The 20,902-nt window shown below is 38.5% G+C and overlaps 3 protein-coding genes across 3 annotated transcripts in view; 1 reads left to right on the top strand and 2 right to left on the bottom strand.

The window, feature by feature from the left end:
* Window positions 1-4,529: 4,529 nt before the first annotated feature.
* Window positions 4,530-5,663, bottom strand: LOC120426297 (ubiquinol-cytochrome-c reductase complex assembly factor 1). The gene is made up of 3 exons (XM_039591049.2): window positions 5,491-5,663; window positions 4,723-5,427; window positions 4,530-4,659 (listed from the first exon to the last, which is right to left on the bottom strand). Exons 1-3 carry the CDS (start codon window positions 5,521-5,523, stop codon window positions 4,570-4,572), a joined length of 828 nt encoding a protein of 275 aa, XP_039446983.1. The 5' UTR covers window positions 5,524-5,663; the 3' UTR covers window positions 4,530-4,569.
* Window positions 5,664-5,728: 65 nt separating this feature from the next.
* On the top strand, window positions 5,729-12,970 carry LOC120426287 (activating signal cointegrator 1 complex subunit 1). Its single transcript, XM_039591040.2, has 3 exons — window positions 5,729-5,948; window positions 11,875-11,962; window positions 12,024-12,970. Exons 1-3 carry the CDS (start codon window positions 5,825-5,827, stop codon window positions 12,862-12,864), a joined length of 1,053 nt encoding a protein of 350 aa, XP_039446974.1. The 5' UTR covers window positions 5,729-5,824; the 3' UTR covers window positions 12,865-12,970.
* The window catches only part of LOC120426266 (activated Cdc42 kinase-like), a 65,938-nt gene continuing 57,959 nt past the window's right edge, over window positions 12,924-20,902 (bottom strand). Inside the window, exons 8-9 of the mRNA XM_039591026.2 lie at window positions 16,253-17,791; window positions 12,924-13,376 (exon numbers count right to left, since the gene is read on the bottom strand). Coding sequence (XP_039446960.1) covers window positions 13,188-13,376; window positions 16,253-17,791 — 1,728 coding nt within the window. The 3' untranslated portion in view covers window positions 12,924-13,187. The remainder of the gene's footprint in view (window positions 13,377-16,252; window positions 17,792-20,902) is intronic.

The following is a 20,902-nucleotide window of genomic DNA, read 5'->3' as shown; positions in this document are numbered from 1 at the left end:
TTCTTGATTTTTAAATTCTTTATTTTAAAGTTTTGAAATTATTGATTTTTTTATTTTCATGTTTTTTAAATTTTAAATATTTAAATTTGTAATTTTGTAAATTTGTATAATTGTAAAATTGTAAATTTGTTAATTTGTTAATTTGTAAATTTCGTCGCCGTCGTGCTAACTTGTCGTACGTGCATTTTGGGCCAAATTGAGTTAAGAACTCAATTCGAAAAAACTCCGTGCATTTTTGTCACTTTACATATGAAAGTAGTTTCAATCTTGTCGTGCTATCTTGTCACTCCCTGAAAATTGTTGTAAGTGCAACAATTGGCCAAAGGGATTCAGATCAGAACGCGTTTGACGCACGTACAAGCTAGACTACCGGTAACATTTTCAATTATAACTCCGGACTCCGGCAACCAAATTCAATTAAACTTCGGAGCAATGCACAGAATGGTCAACCAAACAAAACGTGTTTGTTATTGTTTACATTGCGTGCTCTCGTTTTTGTTTATTCAAGGTAAAACATTGAAACGCGTTTTTCTCGGAACGTCGAAATGGCGGGTGCGACAAGATAGCACGACGACGTCGATTTGTTAATTTGTAAATTTGTAAAATTTGTATTATTCTTTGTCCTCTATCTTAACCTATACCCTAATTGGCTCAATCGGCCTTGCCATCACGGAGTCGTGCGTCTATTTATAGATCCGAGATCTATTGTTCTTCGTCTTGATGGATGTTGATGATCTTCTGGGGGTCTTGTTGGAAGAGTCTTCCTTCCTTCCTTCACGCGTTGCGGTGTGGTTAGTTGGTCATCTTCCCGTCCATTCCCCACTCACCCATTGCTAGTTGTTGTAGTGGGGGGAGCGGGGCATGTGTGTGTGTGTGGTAATTATTTACCGTGTGTGTATCTGTTGCTCCCAGAGGGAGCAGGGGGTTCAAGTTGCCACCGAAAAATCGGTGGCGAGGTGACCGGGCGGGAATCGATCCCTGATCGTCTGCTTGAAAGGCAGATCGCTTAACCATTCGGCTAAGTACCAATTTGTAAAATTGGTAATTTGTAAATTTGTTAATTTGTCAATTTGTAAATCTATAAATTTGTAAATTTTTAAATCCTTAGATTTTTGATTCTGAAATTCTTAATTAAAAATAAATAAATTCTTAATTTTTCATTCTAGAATTATTATTTTTTCGCATTTTGGAAAAATTGAGATTTTGAATCTCTTTCTTTCGAGGTTTTCGTAAATTTGTATTTACGAATTTCTATATTTCAGATTTTTGAAACTTTTGATATTTCAACTTATACATTCGTTTCGAATTTTAACATTTTTGAGCTATTGAATTTATAAAAAACTTTAATATCAAATTTATTATTTAATTCTGCATTTTTTTTTAATTTTGTATTTCCGAATTTCAGATATTAAAAATGGTTGAAATTTCTTTTATTATTTTTAACATTTTTGTTATTTGAAATTTCAGAAATGTGTATGATTATTGACAAGTTTATTTTCACTTTGGTTTACTTCATTTCGATCTCGCCAGTTTGGATCAAACGGACAGCGCAGGGGACTCATAATCCAGAGGTTGCTGGTTAGTACTAGCAATAAATAGTTGGTGACACGATGGCCGACAGCTATAAAGACAACTATTTTTTTTACTTCATTTCGACTTCCATTTATATAAGAATATCCAGCTCTGTAAGAACTCTGCTAGAATCCTGCTAGAACGTCGTGACTGGGTAAGACCGTTTCTTGGGCGTTTTTTAAAATGGAGTTTTGCGTTCAACACTTTTTCTTCTGCAAATATAAATTGAAAAATCTGGCAACTGTAATGGCATAACAAACTTTTTACAGCGGCACGATTAACTTCACGCGTTACACGATAAAATAAATTGAGGTTGAAAATAAAAGGCGGAGCTTTAATAAAACGGTCTTTATTGAAACAGGTTTGAGGTAGGAATGAAAATTATTTCAGGTGACACCTTGCCGGTGTCCTATGATCGTTGTCATGCAGTTGTTAGCGGTTGCCACCAAGCTGCTCGCGGTTGCCACCTAACACCCCCGCTCAATCGCGGAGTCCGAGCTTGGTCCAGAGTGCTTCGAACTGTCCGCGTGCTCGTCGGCACATGGATCGCCTTCTTGATTGGCTACTGGTCCACGTTGTAGACCTTGCCCCACTCGACTCCAACTCACTGTTGATGCCGTTCTTCGCTTCAAAACTTCAATCGTCGACGCCAGGTTCTTCACGACTGCCTCAGTGTTCCGTGCGTAGACAATCAAGACGTCCTCGGTGGAATCTGTAATACGTCCACCAACAGTACTTCTGCCAAACTGTGTACAATGGTCAGGGAACTTACCCGGGGTTCTGCGCTCCCGTTCGCTGCGCCTCGTGAACCCTTCTGCTGGGCAGTGGTCACGTTCTGGTTGCGAAGGGAGCGCACCGGAATGTTCCTCCTCGCCCTCGTCATCCGTCAGCTCAGCAACGACCGGCTGTCGTCCAGACGAATCCTCCACGGCCTCGTCCTGGTCTTCCGTCAGCTCTGCAACGACGTGTTGTGGCTCTGATGGACCAGCGATGAGCTCCACGACACTCTCGCCATCTGGAACAGCAGCAACAGGGTCCTCCTCTACCAGTTCAACCACAGCAGGTTTCTCGTCTCGGATCATTCGCACCACAGGCCGGTTAGGTACCCCCGCTGTTTTCGGTTGATCTTGTCGGCGCTCGTCAAACACCATGTCGCGTTTCCCGTACGACTTCCTAAACGCGGTTCTCGTCTGCTTCGCTGCCAGACTCACCCCGCACGCGCATCGCCTTGGCCAGTTCTTGATCTTGGGAAAGCTCTCCACCATCTCGTCCCTCCAGAGGTTTCTCATGTTCGCCTCCTCAAGGTGGCCAAACCGACGATGCCACAACTCGTAATCGTCGTTCTTGGATGCCATCGCAGTAGCACGTGTGCTACCAGGTCCGTCGTTCCGATAAACATCCAGCGCGTACAATTGGCCAGATCGCCGACCGCGGCACACCACGCGTCCGCCTTTTTCGATGGAAACGACGCCTCCGGCGATCTTCACCTCCATGCCGATGTCCTCGAGCCGCCGCACCGAGAACAGATTGCACTGCAACTCCGGCACGTACAGCACGTCATTGACTACTGCATTTAGCCACTTCCCGTTCCGCAGTATCTTCACCCGCACGGTACCGGCCGACTCTGCAACCAGCGATTGGCCAGATTTGGCCACAGCAATCCGCACGTTCCGATCCAATGGTCGCAGCTCCGCAAAGAGCGACTTTTCTCGCACCATGTGAGCCGTTGCTCCGGAATCCAGGTACCACTCGATTCGTCCGTTCATCGCAGCAGGCGACGCCGAAAAAACACCAGCGTTGTCCGTAGCAACACCAAACGCGATCTCGTTTTCGGCCGTCACATTGGCTCCGCTTCTCGGGTTTCGCGCAAACCTGCCGGACTTGAATTCTGGCTCCCTTTCGTCCGATCGTCCATCGGGGCAGTCTGCTCGCTTGTGACCGGGCCGGCCGCAGCCGAAACACCTAAATTCCCGTCTCTTGCCGACGAACACAGACTCACCCAATTCTCCATCTCCTGGATCCTGTGGGGCAGCTTGCGCGTTCCGCTTGACCTGCTCGTCCAGGACCCTTTTCTTGACGTACTCTAGCGTCAAGTCCTTTGGCTCGATCGTCTCAACCGCCGTGATCAGCGCGTCGAACGATCTCGGCAGGGCCAACAGCAGCTGGCAAACGATATCCTCCTTCTCTAGCTTGACCCCGGCCGCCTTCAACTCGCGTAGCAGCTTCTCAAACTGGAGCAGGAAAGCCGGAACATCGCCGCCCTCCACCAGCCGTAACTCCTGGAACTGCTTCTTCAAGAAGAGCTTCCCAGCGATTCCGACGCGCTCGAACACGTCGCGCAGCGCGTCCCAGGTCTCCTTGGCCGACCGCCCGTCCTTCACGTGGTCGAGCTGGTCCTCGGCGATTCGGTTGACCAGCAGATTCCGGCAGCTTCGATCCTTGGCCACCCGTTCCGCCCGCAACGCTCGCTTCCTCTGCTTATCGTTCGCCGAGTCCGATTCCAACTCCGCCAGTCCCGCCAGGTCCAAGGGCGCTTTGACACAGTGCAGCAGGCCCTTGTCCTCAAGCAGGACCTCCATCCGGAATTTCCAATTTCCGTAGTTCGTCCCGTTTAGCAGCCAGATTTTCTCTTCAGCCATCTTCGGAATTTCTTGAGAAAACTTCTTCAGTGCAAAACGTGACCTGGGCTCATAACCTAAAAGGCGGAGCTTTAATAAAACGGTCTTTATTGTAGCAGGTTTGAGGTAGGAATGAAAATTATTTCAGGTGACACCTTGCCGGTGTCCTATGATCGTTGTCATGCAGTTGTTAGCGGTTGCCACCAAGCTGCTCGCGGTTGCCACCTAACAGAAAATGGTTATAATATTACGTTTTGGAAGTGGAGGGACTTATTGACGAACATAAATTTTAATTGAATTCATGAATACATTAAATTCCAAATAATTTCAAACGCATGCACTTTTTAACTTGAATTAAAACCCCATTTTATTCATTATTTTATACTGAAGGTTTGTCAACTAATGGCAGCCACTGGACTTTCGGTTTGATAGCAAAATCGTAACGACTCAGCTGGTCCAGCATGGACATCTGCAAAATGAAAAAAAGTTTCGTTAACATTAAATTCAACAGTACAAAATCCACCAAACTCACCTGTTTCCTCACGTACTTCACCAGCAGCTCCAGCTTCTCGTAGTCGTCACAGTGGCCCGAAAAGAACCTTCTCCACAGGGCCGCCGCCAGTGCCTTATCGTCGAAGCAAACGCCCTCGTCGTACGAAATCAGCGCCGCCTGAAACTGCTCCGACAGCATCTGAATCTGGGGCTTCACCGCCGACGGATTGCTCGCCGCGAGCTTCTTCGCCCGGGTCGTCACGTCGTCCCACATGGTTTCGACAATGCAATTTCGCAGATACCGTCCGGCGGCATCCTTTTCCGCGCCTTCGGCCATCGACCGCACCAGCAGCATCCACACGTGCAGCTCGGTGATCAGGAACCACGTGTTAAACGTGTCCGGCATACGGAACAGGGTGAAAAACTCCGCGTAGTTGATGCTGTCCGCAACCGATTCGTACAGCGTGCAGCTGGACACGCGCAGGCGGACCTTCGAGTTGTCGATCCAGCCCATCCGGGCGATGAAGCGCTTGAAGAAGCCGCCCTGTTCGTCTTCGCCGGCGGCCAGCTGGGTTGGGTTGGTCGGACCGGTTGTCGCGTAGTGCTTAGCTTGTGGCAGCGATAGCGGTTGTGACTGAAGCCAGAAACGAGCATGGTTCGCCGTAAGTAAGCCGGTCGTTTTGAAGGTCGAGGCCGTGCGAATCGATGTGTTACGCAGCAAAATCTGGGCGACTTCGGTGGAGAGCTTTGGCGTAGAAAGAACTATGTAAACATTTTCTGAGGAAAACCTGACTCTGGTTTAACTTACCACTGCGGCTCTTCCGGATAGGGAACTGAACATCTTTGGCTTGTTGTGGTTACCAGGATATTATACCAATTTAAAATTTGCACCAATTCACTCCTTTTTACGCGTTTTTGAAGTTTTTATAACAGCCAAAAATTATTGCATTTTGTTATGTAAAGTTGAAACTCTGCCAATCCGGTGCTGGTGAAAAAACATAAACAAATCTTGACAGTTCAAGACGTCACATCGGTCACATCAAATCCAAAAACAGTGCCAGTGTTGCTTTGTTGTAGCTGGCAAAGTGTCTTCAAGTTTATTCAAAAAATTGCAGTAAAAATAGTTCTTAAATTTCGAACAAATGGATGTCATGAATCCCCAGCTGATGTGGATCGGTACACGGTGTTATCGGGTCAATCAGGTCTCGGAACAACGGTATGAACAGCAACAGGGCCAGGACGATAGCAAACCATACGTCGAAGAAGGTATGCTGCTTGTTTCAAGGAAGGTGTGCTTTGATTTTGGGTATTTTGACGATCAATAACGTCTTATTCGAAGATACTGGGGTGTAATTCAAAGGCTTGATGTCCGAAGGCTTGATTTTTGAGGCAATTGCAAGCCTCTTTTTACACCTAAGCTTCCATCCACCCCAGGATTCGAACTCGCGACCTTTGGATTGTGATTAAAACTGCCTACCAGCAACTCTACCGAGACGACCTGGACTGAGCTAACGACCTAACTTCTTGGTTAGACTGGGGCCAACATTTACTTTTCCGTCCGACGGAAGGCGTGATAAGACAAATCTCGTCTCGAAAAATGCCACCGGGACCGTCTGGGATCGAACCCAGCCCAACTGGGGTGAGAGGCAACCACGCTTACCACTACACCACCGGTCCTGGCCCGATTTTGCATCATTCAATTAAAAAAATCAGTAATTTTCCATTAATCTTTCAACATAGGCTTAATAGCTTTCGAAACATTCCCATCAAAAAAAGTTAACAGTTCGGTTTGGAAAATGTGTGAAAATGATGCAATAAAAAAAAAAAACAGAAATTCATAAATTGAAGAGTTTTAAAATTTAGGAGTCCAACAACAATAAAAGAAACAAAATATAAAAAAAATCCGAATAGCTAAAATTCAGAAATTTAAAATGTCTAGAAGTCTGAAATTCTAAAATACTGAAATTTTCAAATTCTGTTCTTAAATTTATAAATTTACAAATCCTAAAATTCTCAAATTCTTGATTCCTAAATTGTTGAATTCCTAAATTGTTGAATTCCCAAATTCTTGAATTTTTAAATTCATATGTATAAAAATCCATAAATAAATATATTAATTATTAAAAACTCAAATCAAAAATTTATAATGTCATAATTTTTAAAGATCAAATTTTCCAAAACATTTTTTTTGTGTTTCTGAATTTCTTATATTTTGAAATTCCTAACTGCCGCCATTTTTGCCGGCCAAAAAATTAGACATTTTTGGAGTCATATTTTAGGTTCGAAACTAAAATTTAGGGAAAATAAAAAACAAATCCTGGTTGGTTTGGAAATTATGACGAGGACTTAGGAAAATGGAATACGAACTGTTTTTAATTGTGTCAAATTCCTAGATTTTTTTAAATTTTGAAATTTTAAGATTTATAAAAAAAATAAATTTTAATTTTTCTAAGATCATAATTTCTTTTAATTATTACGTTATTAACCCTCTACCGCCCAAATTTTTTTTTCGATTTTTTTATTTTTCCCGTGTTTAGGAGGTTATTTTTAGCAACTTTTGAACTACGAAAAACTTCACTTCTATTATTTTATGTTTCTCTTGTTTTATTTTTAGTATTTGAATTTGCATTTATCTTGTTTACTTTATGTTCGTTTTTGGTAGTATTTAGCTTTTTTTACCACCTACCATAACGTTTTCCTATCTAATTTTTTCATGTTTTTACAGTCACTTTTTCAATTTTTTACTTGTTTTTTCACATTTTCTGCTATAGAATGACACCATTATCATTCAAATTGTAAATAAATCGTAAAGGCATAGTCTGAGACACTACAAAAATTACTGCATACTTATTTTTAGTATAAAAATGTATACTCAATAATTTATCAATTTTGTGGTTATTAGGCCGATGCAAATATTTTTCAAAGTTTTTGTCCCTCGGCTTTGTTTTAAAATGTATTTAGTTTAGTTGTTTTGCTATCATTAATTTTCAAAAAATGAAAGATTTGACGAAAACAAAAATTTTAGCGAATAAAAAACTTTAACATCGAAAATTTTCTAAAATTCTAAACATTTTTTAATCAATGATTCTAAACGCAGGGAAATGCATTTTAAATTGATTTCAGCTGATTTTACATTGAAATTTTGAAGTTTTTCGAAAAAATATTTTTTTGCCCCCTGATTTTTCCCTTTGAAGGGGGAGGGGAATTTAATTTTTTTAACATTTTTAAGCTTTACATTAGTGATTTATTGATTGAATTTTATTGTCTGGAATTTTTGAATTTTGTACTCAAGAATTTTAATATTTTTGATTTATTACACTAAAAAAAAAGTTTTCTAAATTTGAATTATTAAACATTTTTAAGATTTTTTTTTATTTTCTGAATATCCCGTTGTTTTATTAATTCTAAATGATTTTCAAATATTTGTATTTTGAATTTTTTTTAACTTCTGATTTTCTAAAATTCAGTGTTTCCAAATTTTTTAGTTTGATTTTTTTTTAATTTTGAATTTCCCGTTGTCGATATCGAAGCAAAATAATATAAATTAATCAGAAAATTATTTTTTAAATTCTAAATTGTTTAGAAAGTTGGATGTTCAATGTTCAAGTTCGGATAAACCAATTTTTCTCTGATCTTCTTATTCAGAAAGTGTAAATTTTAAATTCCAATAATTATAATTGAGAGAAGCCAAAAAATGTGAACCTCAAAATTTACCTTAAAGAATGCTTAGCATTTCGACGCTGTCGTGCTATCATGTCGCACCCGCCATTTCGACGTTCCGAGAAAAACGCGTTTTAATGTTAGACCTTGAATAAACAAAAAAGAGAGCACGCATTGTAAACAATGAATAACACGTTTTGTGGTTGACCATTCAGTGCGTTGCCCCGAAGTTTGGTTGAAATTGGTTACTCCCGAGTTATAATTAAAAATGTTTACGGTAGTCTTACTTGTACGTGCGTCAAACGCATCCTGACCTGCAATCCCTTTGGCCAATTGTCGCACTTACATCAATTTTCAAGGAGTGACAAGATAGCACGACAAGATTGAAACTTCTTTCGTATGAAAAGTGACAAAAATCCGCGGAGCTTTTTTGGTTTTTATTGAATATCTCAGGATTGAAATCGAATTTTGAGGATCTGTGAAGGTCAAAAGGTGAGGCATTGTGAGCTGCACAAAATGGCGTTCTTAACTCAATTTGGCCCAAAATGCACGTACGACAAGATAGCACGACGACGACGATTTTTATTTATGATTTCTAAGAGGGTAAAGCTTTTTCAAAATAAGTTCAATTTCCATATCCTCTCTCGAGTATAGCAAACCTCATAATTTTTTTTTATTCTAAGTCCCTAAGTTAATTTCGCTGTATCAAGGTAATTTCCTTTTTTGTTATCAATGTCATTTTGTGTTTCACGTCAACCTCAATATTAAATTATATATTGGGAAAAAACTCTGGCAATCTTTGTAAAGTTAATGTACGCCAATTGTGAAGCTTCAGGTTTTCCTGATAACTGTAAATATTTTTTCAATGAATATTTAATGATACTGAGAAATTATATATTATTCGGTAACATTTTAAACTAAAATTTTGACTCCCAAAAAGCTCAAGAAACGATCTTGTATTTGCAGATTCAGATAAAGGAATTCCAAGGTAAATGTAGTTCCTCTCAATAATGACGATACTTAAATCACAGAGAAATTAATTGTGCTTAAATTAACGTTTCATAAAATTAGTATGATTTGATTGTAAGTAATTTCATTGAAAAAAAGAACAAATTTATTACTTTTTTTTTAATTATTGCCGCTATTGGCATCGCAAAAAAACTCCCGGGTCCCGGGAATTCCCGGGAAATGGCCAAATTCAACTCTCGATTCCCGGGAAATTGAAAACCTCGAGAATCGTCACCCTCTATTTACAAGTATCAACAACTGGAGCGCATGAGAAAATAACTGATGATCATGATAGCGAAAAAAACTATAAAAAAATATTTGCCACGGCCTAGGGGAACAGCGTCTAATTCCAGCGTGCCTCTAATGTTGCCATATTAGCATTTTGATATTCAATTAGGGGCAGGGGGGGCAGAATGGCCCGCGTAACTAAAATGCGCCAAAAACCATAGAAAAACATGAAAACTTATGAATTCAGTGTAGTAGGCTTATGCTTTGGGATGTTCCCTTCAATGTTAGGGGCAGGGGGGGCAGAATGGCCCATGGGGGCAGAATGGGCCACCCTTGGTTTTGGGCTTTAGAATGGATTTAGACCAATTGTAAGGCAAGGGTCTTATAAATTACGTCAAATAACTTCACCATACCGAAAACGACGTTTGAATTCATTGTATTTTTCGAATTATGAGCAAAAATGTAAATTTATTGACAAAACTACGCAAATGTTGTTTATTTCGAGGTTCTTAAATAAGCTTTCTGAAAAGTTGGATTGTTTGAAAAAGTTTGCTCAATGCTTATAACGTTACTAGATGTTACTACCAAGGTATACAAACAACAACGGAACCTTAAAATCATTTAGAGACTTGGTGGTGGAAGTGTTAAATTAAAATCCACTTGGGGGCAGAATGGACCACCCTTATCCTGCCTTATAAAAACAATCAAAAGTTATGAAATTTGGATTAAATGGATTATTTCACTCCAGGTAGCTTCACAAATCACGTTTAATGCAAAATTAGTTGATTTTTTTGTTGTTTTGATGATTATTTGTAAAAATAGTGTCCTTTTTCAACATATTAACACTATTTTCAAAAATTTTGTTTTGATAAGTGACTGTTTTTATTAAAGTGGTATAACTTCATGGAAACTATGTTAGAAAGGTACCTTAAGTCATTTCTTATCTCCCTTCAACGTTGTATTAGACAAAATGGCTTGTTTTCTAAGGTGGCCCATTCTGCCCCGCACCCTGGAAAAAAAGTCGAAAAAACTTTTTTTTAAAGTGGCTCAAAAACAGTTTTAAGCTAAAAAATTTCATCAACCAAGTATATAACATTGAAGGGAACATCCCAAAGCATAAGCCTACTACACTGAATTCATAAGTTTTCATGTTTTTCTATGGTTTTTGGCGCATTTTACTTAGGCGGGCCATTCTGCCCCCCCTCCCCCTATATACTTGGTTGATGAAATTTTTTAGCTTAAAACTGTTTTTGAGCCACTTTAAAAAAAAAGTTTTTTCGACTTTTTTTCCAGGGTGCGGGGCAGAATGGGCCACCTTAGAAAACAAGCCATTTTGTCTAATACAACGTTGAAGGGAGATAAGAAATGACTTAAGGTACCTTTCTAACATAGTTTCCATGAAGTTAGACCACTTTCATAAAAATAGTCACTTGCCAAAACAAAGATTTTTGAAAATAGTGTTAATATGTTGAAAAAGGACACTATTTTCACAAATAATCATCAAAACAACTAAAAAATCAACTAATGTTGCATTAAACGTGATTTGTGAAGCTACCAGGAGTGAAATAATCCATTTAATCCAAATTTCATAACTTTTGATTGTTTTTATAAGGCAGGATAAGGGTGGTCCATTCTGCCCCCAAGTGGATTTTAATTTAACACTTCCACCACCAAGTCTCTAAATGATTTTAAGGTTCCGTTGTTGTTTGTATACCTTGGTAGTAACATATAGTAACGTTATAAGCATTGAGCAAACTTTTTCAAACAATCCAACTTTTCAGAAAGCTTATTTAAAAACCTCGAAATAAACAACATTTGCGTAGTTTTGTCAATAAATTTACATTTTTGCTCATAATTCGAAAAATACAATGAATTCAAACGTCGTTTTCGGTATGGTGAAGTTATTTGACGTAATTTATAAGACCCTTGCCTTACAATTGGTCTAAATCCATTCTAAAGCCCAAAACCAAGGGTGGCCCATTCTGCCCCCCTGGTCCATTCTGCCCCCCCTGCCCCTACAGCTCAAAAAAGCGTTTTAAACTGAAAAAAAAAACTGAAACCGAGTGATAATCAGCTCAATAGGAAGTGAGCAAGCAAGTTGCTATCAATAGTTTTGCCAAATTAGTTGTTGAAATAGTGGAAATCAGCTAATTAAATGGAGTTAGGAGCGAGCGCTTAACCTGCCAAACATATGAGAATTTCCCCTACCTATGAAAACAAATTTCGGCTAAAAAGTTTTAGTTGAGTTTTATATTTGAAAATAACAAATTTTAACGATCATAAACCCACATTTCAGACATTTACGAGGAGGACGATCGCGAGCTGGATTACGACATCCAAATGGTCGACGGAGGCAAATTTCAAACTTCATTCCACGTTCCTTCGTAAGTCAATGTAAAAAATACTGTTAAATATTTGTCTTACCCGCTTTGCCTCATTTTCCAGCGCCTTCTTCGCGATGCTAATCGGCGCCAAGGGCGCCACCCGTAAGCGCCTGGAGACCGAAACCAAAACCCAAATCCTGGTCCCCAAGCAGGGAACCGACGGGGACGTGATCGTTAAGGGGCCATCCCGCAAGGGCGTAACGTCCTGCCGGCAGCGCATCGAACTGATCGTACTCGGAGCCCGCAGCAAGCAACAGTTTACGCACTTTTTGTCGATCCCGCTGAACTCGGAGCAGATTCGGGTGAATTACGCAAAGTTTAGGGAGCGTGTGCTGACCGAGCTGCCGGGGGTGTTCCAGCTGGACGAGTCGCTGTTTCAGCGCGTCGAGAAGCTACACTTGACGCTCTGCACGTTGAGCTTGATGGACAACGAGGATCGGGCGCGGGCGGCTCAGCTGCTGAGGGACTGCCAGGAGACGATTGTGGGGCCGATTCTGGAGGAGTATGGGCCGATCGAGATTCGGCTGGCCGGGCTGGAGTACATGAACGATGATCCGCACGCTGTGGACGTGCTGTACGCGAAGGTCGAGTCGGACGTGCTGCAGCAGGTGGCGGACCGGACGATGGAGTACTTTGTGGCGAATGGGTTGATGCAGCGCAAGTACGACCGGGTTAAGCTGCACGCCACGTTGATCAACTCGTTGTTCCGGGGGAATGGGGAGATTGTGGGTGGTGATGAGGAGCGACGAGGAGGTCGGGCCACGTTCGATGCGGTGACGATCTTGCGCGAGTTTGGCCACTTTGAGTTTGGGACGCAGCGCGTTAGCGAGATTCATCTGTCGCAGCGCTACTCGACGGCTTGCGATGGGTTCTACGAGGCAACGGGGTTGATAAAGCTGTGAGGGGAATTTTGTTAGCAGGGAGTTTCTCATCAGTAACTGCGATTGTTTTTTGAAGTGTGTACAATTAAAAGAAACATTTATATTCAATAAAAATAATGTCAGTGTATAATTGACTCTTAACTATTTTGGCAAAAAACATTCGATTTGTTCGCGACAGTTTAGCTGCACTGGAAGAATTGTGTCTCAGATTTTGATCATTTGTTGAGAATACTTTTTTACTTCTTTCGATAAACTTAATTTGTTCGACAACGCGGTTAAAGGCATCTGTAGGTGAGTTTAAAATGTAATACTTTCGACGTACGACTGACTCCCCCCACCCTCCTTCAATGGTGAGCTTTCAGTTTGAGGGCGGTCGTGTGTAGATCCCAGTCGTAGGACTGTAGCGCCTCGCGGCACTCCTGCAGCGACAGGTTGAAGCTGGCCAGGATGTTCTGCAGCTTGCACAGCTTGATCGCCTTGTGGATGTCCCACTCGATAAAGTCGAGCGTCACCAGGCACTGCTCCGGTTGGGTCTGAAAATGATGGGGAGATGTTCGTGATTATTGCACTTAAAATTTCGATCTTAATTTCTCGACTCATGATCTAAATATTACGATCGTAATTTATCAACGGTAGTTAGTCAACAGTTCATAAAGTTTATTCTATCGTAATTTCACTATCACTACCATTGACAAATTACGACTGATGGTCGAGAAAATCTTGAAATCGAAGCTTGTTTTAAAAAAAAATACAGAATTTCAAAACATAAGTTTTTTTTAAATAACAATTTTAAAATAAACCTGAAAATTATGTTTTTTTTAATTCAAAACTTAAAAAAAGGTTTTTTAAATTAAAAAAAAACCTTTAAGAATCTGTTATTTTAAACAATTTTGACAATTTCTAAAGATCTAGAAATTTAAATTTTTTATATATTTTTTTTTCAATAAATAACCAAAAAAATATCAAGATATGAAAAAATTAAAAAAGCTATGTATGACTAAAAAAATTAAAGCTCAAAAAATCTAAAATCTATTTGAAAAAATTAATTCTAATTAAATTATAATTATAATTCAAATATTCAAGAACTCCAAAACTTAACAAATTTCTCGATCTCGATCTACCACTATTACTATTGAAAAAATTAAAACATTCTGTCTTAAAAAACGTTTTTAAATAAAAAAAAACATTTTCAAAATTCAAAAAATGTTTGAAATCTTAAAAACAAAAAAAACATTAAAAACAAACATTATTATAATTTTTTATATTTTTTTTAGGCCGTTGCAAATATTTTTCAAAGTTTATGTGCCCCTCTTCAAAATTTGTCCGAAAAATCAGGGGTCAAAATTTTTTTTTTCTAAAAACTTCAAAATTTCAATAAAAACAGAAGTTAAATCAACTGAAAATAATATAAAATGCATTTTTTAAGCATGTTTGGGCTGGATTAAAAATATTTTGAATTTTTATGGAGTTCCAATGCACAGAACCGCAAAAACTTTTTTTTTTCGCGAAAAATAAAATTCTTGTCAATACTTAGATATTTTGAAACTAATGATTGCAAAGCAACTGGACAGGTGCATAATGCATTTTAAAACACTTTTTTCATTCAAATGTTGAAACCATGGCTCGTAAATTCAATTTTTAAACTTTTTTATTTGTTTGCCCCCCCTCGACTTTGGTCAGAGGCGAGGGACATAAACTTCAAAAAATATTTGCAACGGCCTTAAAGATTTTTTTAATTTGAGATTTTTTTCAAAATGGTTTTAATTTTTTTACCGAAATTCAAAAATTAAAACAAAATAATTACAAATATATTAAAATGTTAACTTAAAAAAACTATTATTAAAAAAAATATTATGATAAAAAAAATATTTTGAATTTTATTTAAAATAAAAAAATTAACTTTATGAAAATAAATTTTGAAAATAATAAAAGCATAAAAAATACGAAGGTTTAGATAATTTGAATATTTAAAATTGAGATTTATCGATTTGTTTTATTTTTTTTTCTTAAATTATTGTGAATTTTATGAAAACAAATTTGAAAATAATGTAAATTTCATTTTGTTGGGGGTAAAAAAATAAATTTTAAAAGGTTAAAAAACTAAAATTTAAAAAAAATCATGAAGAAATTCTGATATTTTTGAATATTTTTTTTCTCAATTTCAATTCAAATTTTGGAATATTTTAACTTTTAAATTTGAGAACTCTCTAATTTTTAAATTTAAATTGTATTACATTTTTTTGAAGTTTATGTTAATTTTTTAATCTTGGTTGTTTTGTTTTTGTTTTTTTAGTTAATATTATTACAAAAAAAAAACAAGATTTTGAATTTAATTAAAAAAAATAATTTTATTTTATTAAAATAAGTATTGAAAATAAAAAAAGCATCAAAAGGAATAAAAAAAAAAAGAAAGATTAGATTATTTGAATATTTAGAATTGAGATTTATCGATTAAAAACAAAAAAAAAAATTTAAAATTTATTTTGAATTTTATGAAAACAAATTTGAAAATAATGAAAACTTCATTTTGTAAGGATTTAAAATAATAAAGTTCAAAATCCACAATTTTTAATTTTTAAAAAAATCTAAAATTGAAAAAAATATTTTTTTTTAATCATTGGAAATTAAAAAAAAATTGAGTTCTAAAATTTTTGAATATATGTTTTTTTTTTTCTCAATTTCAATTTAAATTTAGGAATATTTTAACTTTTAAATTTAAGAACTCATTAATTTTTCAATTTTTAAATTCAAATTGTATTACATTTATTTGAAGTTTATGTTTTTTTATTCTTTGTTTTTTTGTTTTTGTATTTTTTTTTCAATTTCGGAAAAAAAGCAAAGCAATCCACTTTAACGACCCCCGGGTCTTTTGTGGTCTCTGTTGCAAGTTTCTGCTCATTTCTAGGCGTCCGAAGGTTATGTGTGGTGAGTCACCCATAACCTCTTTTACGCAAATGGACCGACGTTTTACTTCCCCATCCGATAGAAGGCATCGGAAAATTAACTATTCATAAAAAAAACGTGATATGAACAATTTCCAAGAACGAAAGACATGCTTTTTTTTCGTCACGAGGCTCATGTAGTCTTTTATTTGACAGGTAAACAGGGACTGCTGATGGCAGAGATTTTGTTTATGTTACTTTATTTAAAATTATGATTTAACAGACTTTACTGAAGTAACTTTTGCTCATTTTTGGTGGAGAGGTAGTTTATTAGGAGTACTTTCAGAATATGCAATAACCCAGAAAGTGTCAAAATGTACATGATGCCTTTTGAAATGTTAGCCGTAATTTGTCGTTGGTAGATCGAAATCTTACCATCGAGAAACCTCGAAGTAAATAAATTACGATCGAGTGCAACAATCACCACGGCTATCTAGTCATAAAAATTAAGTTCAATCGCTACTCACGTTCTTTCCGAGCACCTTCGACATAATCCGAACCTCGTCCGACTCCAGTCCGCGAGCCCGCCCCTTCGGCTTCTCGGCAAACTCGAGCAGATCTTCGCAGCTAACGTAGTTGATGGACTTTTTAAGCTCGCCGGCTTCCACCACGGAACCGGGCGTTGACGGCGGGCCACCGCTGGCTCCTCCGTCCGGTTCGTCATGGCCTAGCGTGGGGGTCAGCGGGCTTGTCGCAACGATCACCGGCGGTGGCGGAGGTGCTGGACGCGACGAAGACGAGGTTAGGGACTCGACGATGGCAGCGCTCAGGGTTGGGGCGGGACCGGCTGGGGGTGGTGGCGATCGCAGCAGGTTCTTCTCGATCGTTTTGGTGTCCTCGAGGTCGACGTTCCGCAGGATGTCTTCGACGAGTTTGGTCGCCTTGGTCGATGAGGCGGCTTCGATGTCGTACAGGGCGCTGGTGAAGCTGTCGACGACGTCGATCGAGGACGCCGGGGAGGACAGGTCGGCGACCTTGTCGGAATCTCCCTCGAGGATCGATTCGCAGTGCAGAGAGGCGGTGTCCACGTTGTTCAGGGTGGTTTGGTAGATGTCCAGGTTTTCGTAGGTTGGGTCTCGTGGGAGTGATTGACGATTTGCGGCGGCGTCTTTCTCGTTACGACGACGGGTCAGGATCGTGCTCGTCGAGGGGATCGTGGCCGGAAGGGTGGTCAACGGTTGAACCTTGGGGAAGTTGTTCTCTACAAAGTCCTTAGTGTAGGTCTTCTGAGGGGCGAAACTGCTGGCTGCGTTGTTCACGTACGAGTGGCCAATTTCGTTGAGTTTTGAAGAATCAGATGATGATTTCTGCAGGTCGTTGTTCGAGTCCAGATTGACGGAGTCGTCGTTTGGCACGGTGAATATGTCGGTCTTTTCCTCGATCGGCGTGATCTGGGTGACCTTGCTGAGCGTTCGCTGCAGTCCGGACGCCGGAATGATCAGCGGATGTTTGCGCACGTGTCGCTTCGGGTTCGCCGCGATCACCTTGTTGCGATCGCGCGGAGGCAACGGAATTGGATTAGACGACCCTCCAGACTCCCCATCAGCTTCACCACCTCCCACTGCCGCATTGTTGTACGTGTACTCCGGATTCGTCAGATAGCTGGGACTCTCGCACGATCCGTCCTTGTCCTCCAGCGAAGATCCCCCGTCCTCGACGCTACTCTGAGTTTGGATCTTCAGCCGAGGTCGCACCACCGGAAAGTTCTTACTCCTCAACATCCGCAGCGGGTTCGACTCGTCACCCCCACCACCCAATGTCATCGACGGGTTCGCATCTCCGCTAGGTGATTTCGGCGCCGGATGCGACGGCGGAGACGTCAAATCGATCTCCTTGAACCGGAAACTGCCCGTCCCGGACGAAACCGAGGCCGCCGCACTGAACCGCGATCGTGGCAGCGTCGAAGCGGTGAAACATTTCAGCTCGTTGCTGAAGACACCAACCACGCCGTGCGGGTTCTGCACCAGGCTGTTGTACGCTTTCTGGTTCTCTTCCGTGATCGTGCTCTGCAAAGTTAAAAAGTTTCTCGGGCGGGGCGGGGAGAGCGGGATGTGTTTGTGTGTGTGTGCGGAGAGGATCGGCAGGATAGGACAGGCAAGGGTCAAGAGAGTTACAGGCCAAAGGGGAGAGAAAGAGAGAGAGAGAGAGCGAGGGAGCAAACCGAAGAGAGTTCGAACGTAAGATTAATACAGAAATAAAAAAACACAACAAAAAAACGAATACTTAACGTCTAACCAAAATCCAAAAACCAACTGAAAATGTTTCTTTCCTTTTCCGTCTTCCGGTGGGCGGGGCGTGGCATTCGGAGGTTAGTGTCTGTTAGTAGTTGTTGGGGGGCGGGGCATAACAAGCAAAAAAGGAGGAGCTATCAAATGGAACTGAGAGAGAGAGGAACCAAAATTGACAGCGCAACTCTGTTTTTCTGGTAACGGCGTAGCAATGATCGCAAAATTTTGTCTGGTTTCAAGAATTGTGTGTTTTTACTTCAATAACTTGCAGTTTTCCTTTACTTCTTCTTAATAATGCAGTACAATTGTTTTTGATCGATAGTTACAATGTTTGTTTGTGTTATTCTATGTTGCTTTTGAATATTATTACTTTTATATTTTTTAAGTTTAAATATCACTTTTTAGTCAGTTTTACAACTCTTCATCTTGAATTCACCTGCTTCGAAACAAATTCCTGAACATGTTTTTTTCCAGTTTTCATCCTGCTTAACGGTGCACATATTTTGTTTATGTGTGTGTGTAGAGTATTCACCCCTTCCCAAAACTTTGGTTTATTTTCGTACTAGCAGATTTTTCCTTAAACTCAAAATTGAGAAAATTAAATTTTCGAACGGTGACAGTTATCTCGAGGGAGGAACCGCGCAAGAAATACGACAGAAGAGAGCAAAGCTCTCCGACAAAGTCGCTATTTGATATTTTCTTTTTCGCTATCTCGCTTAATTTTATCAAATATTGCGATCGAAAAAAGATACAAGAAAATTTGTTCCGATTAATTTTAAGTAGATTTCAGTGAACTAGCACGAAAATAAACCATTCTTCTACATTTTTAATTGTGTTGCTTGTGTGCGCCATCTGGCGCTCTAGTGTAAGTGTGAATCTGTGTGAGTGTTTCAAGTGTATGCGTTTCGATTCGAAACTTGAAATATAGAACGTACTGTTTAGTTGTTATCAATAGCTTGAGTAAGAGAATAGAGGTTCTTGTTTTGTATTGTTTTTGTTGAGAACTGTGAAGCGCCGCGCAGCCTAATGGAAGCGCCATTTTGTTTCTGGCAACGCTACTGTTTTAAAATAACCACCAACAACAGATGTGAACTTGTTACGTCATAAGAGTATGCTTAAAGGTTTTTTTGTCTTTTGTCTCGGTCTCTTGCAATTATTCTCTCACCTTCTCTCCGATGCGCGACTCTCTTTCGACTGCTTTGCTCTCCCGCAAAACTTCAGTACGAAAGAGAGAGAGAAAGCAAAGAGAAGCGGATAACGTCAAAATTTTCAGCCAGTTTTGTAAATATTCACAGTTTTAATAGTTTTGCAATAAGTGTTGCCGATATCCTATATAGAGAGAGCAGAGTAAAGCTTTGTGCGCGTCTGTGCGACCAAATTGTTTTTCGACTTTCGATTGTTTTTTTTTTGTTCAAAGGTTAAGTTCGGTGCGCGACTAGCGCGACTGATTTCTTTTTTAAAATTACTAACTTGCTTTCATTTTTGAAGTTGAGTTTAGTGTAAGTGTTTGTTTTTCTGAAGTCACTAACAACAATTCTATTTCATGTTTTACATTTTCCTTTCAACGTGTTGAACTTTATATGTATGTGTATGTATGTATGTGTACGTGTAGAGATGTGTGAATAATCTTTTACAATAATGACCCTGCAGCTGTTAATTCTGATGATTATTTTGTTTGTTGTATTTTTTGCGTTACTTATAATAGCAATAATACGAACCGATTTAGAATAATACATTCTTTGTAATAGTTTAAAATTGCATAGTTATCAGTTTTTGGGTAGTGTGTTTGATTATCTTTTTCTCCCTTCCTCTTGTATTGAACAAATGCAAAGCAACCGCGAAACGTCTTGTTTCGTATTTAGGAGCTTTTTAAACAAATGATCTAATTAAAGTGGAAGATTTGGATGTTGTTTGATTGAATTTGGAAGGGTAAAGATTTAAAAGATGGAAAGCCATTGACAGATTAATTTACAGGAAAGAAATCAACTATAAGGTTTTTTTACAATAATTTTCTCGGCGAAAACCATCGATAAATAATTAAAAATAACTGTAATCTTTGAAAGACTTTAATAAAAAAATATTATTTAGCAGGTTTAAAAGAATATGTATTTTTCAATAAAATATAGTTTTTTTATGAATACTAAAATTTTCAAAATTAGTTATCAAACGACGGATATTTTTTTAGTGATTTTCATTTTTTTTACAATTTATGGGTTTAAATACTCAAATTAAAACGAATATTTTTTAACATATAACGTGTTTGTATGGGTATCAAACTTTGCGAAAATTAGTATGATTTTTTACTGTTTTTCACAAAAAAAGTATTTTTTGGTAATACTATTTTTTTTGAAAAATTGTTGGATGATGACGCAAAATTTCGTATTCATTTGTAGTTAATTTTGTAGTGTTCTGTTGCTACAGTTTCACAAAAAACTGTATGATATGATATGAAAAAAATTATTTTGGAAAAATAAGTTCATTTTTGGGAAAATTATTCGGAATAAATTCATTTGACAAAATAACTTAAAAAAATTGAGAATTTTCGAAAATATATTTTTTTGTTTTTTTTAGTATTTGACCATAACAAATTGTAATTCAGCAAGAAATCTATACGAAATTTTCTGGTGATTTGAAAAATACTGTATGTATTTTGTGAAAAATCAAACCCAAATAGCAAATTATAAAAAAATAGTATTTTGGAAGAAAAATCTTTATTTTACGGATTTTTTTTGAATAAATGCATTCAAGAAATAACATAAACTTTGAAAAATATTTGCAACAACCTGAATACATTTCAAGAAATAACTTTTATAAATTCTGAATTATCGATAATATACGATTTTTGTGAAAATTTTAATTCAAATTCAAAATTGTAATTCAGTCAAAATC

Source organism: Culex pipiens, chromosome 3 (assembly GCF_016801865.2).
Source record: "Culex pipiens pallens isolate TS chromosome 3, TS_CPP_V2, whole genome shotgun sequence".
NCBI lineage: Eukaryota > Metazoa > Arthropoda > Insecta > Diptera > Culicidae > Culex > Culex pipiens.
The sequence above is the reverse complement of the archived record's forward strand: the minus strand, read 5'-3'. Positions and strand labels throughout refer to the sequence as shown.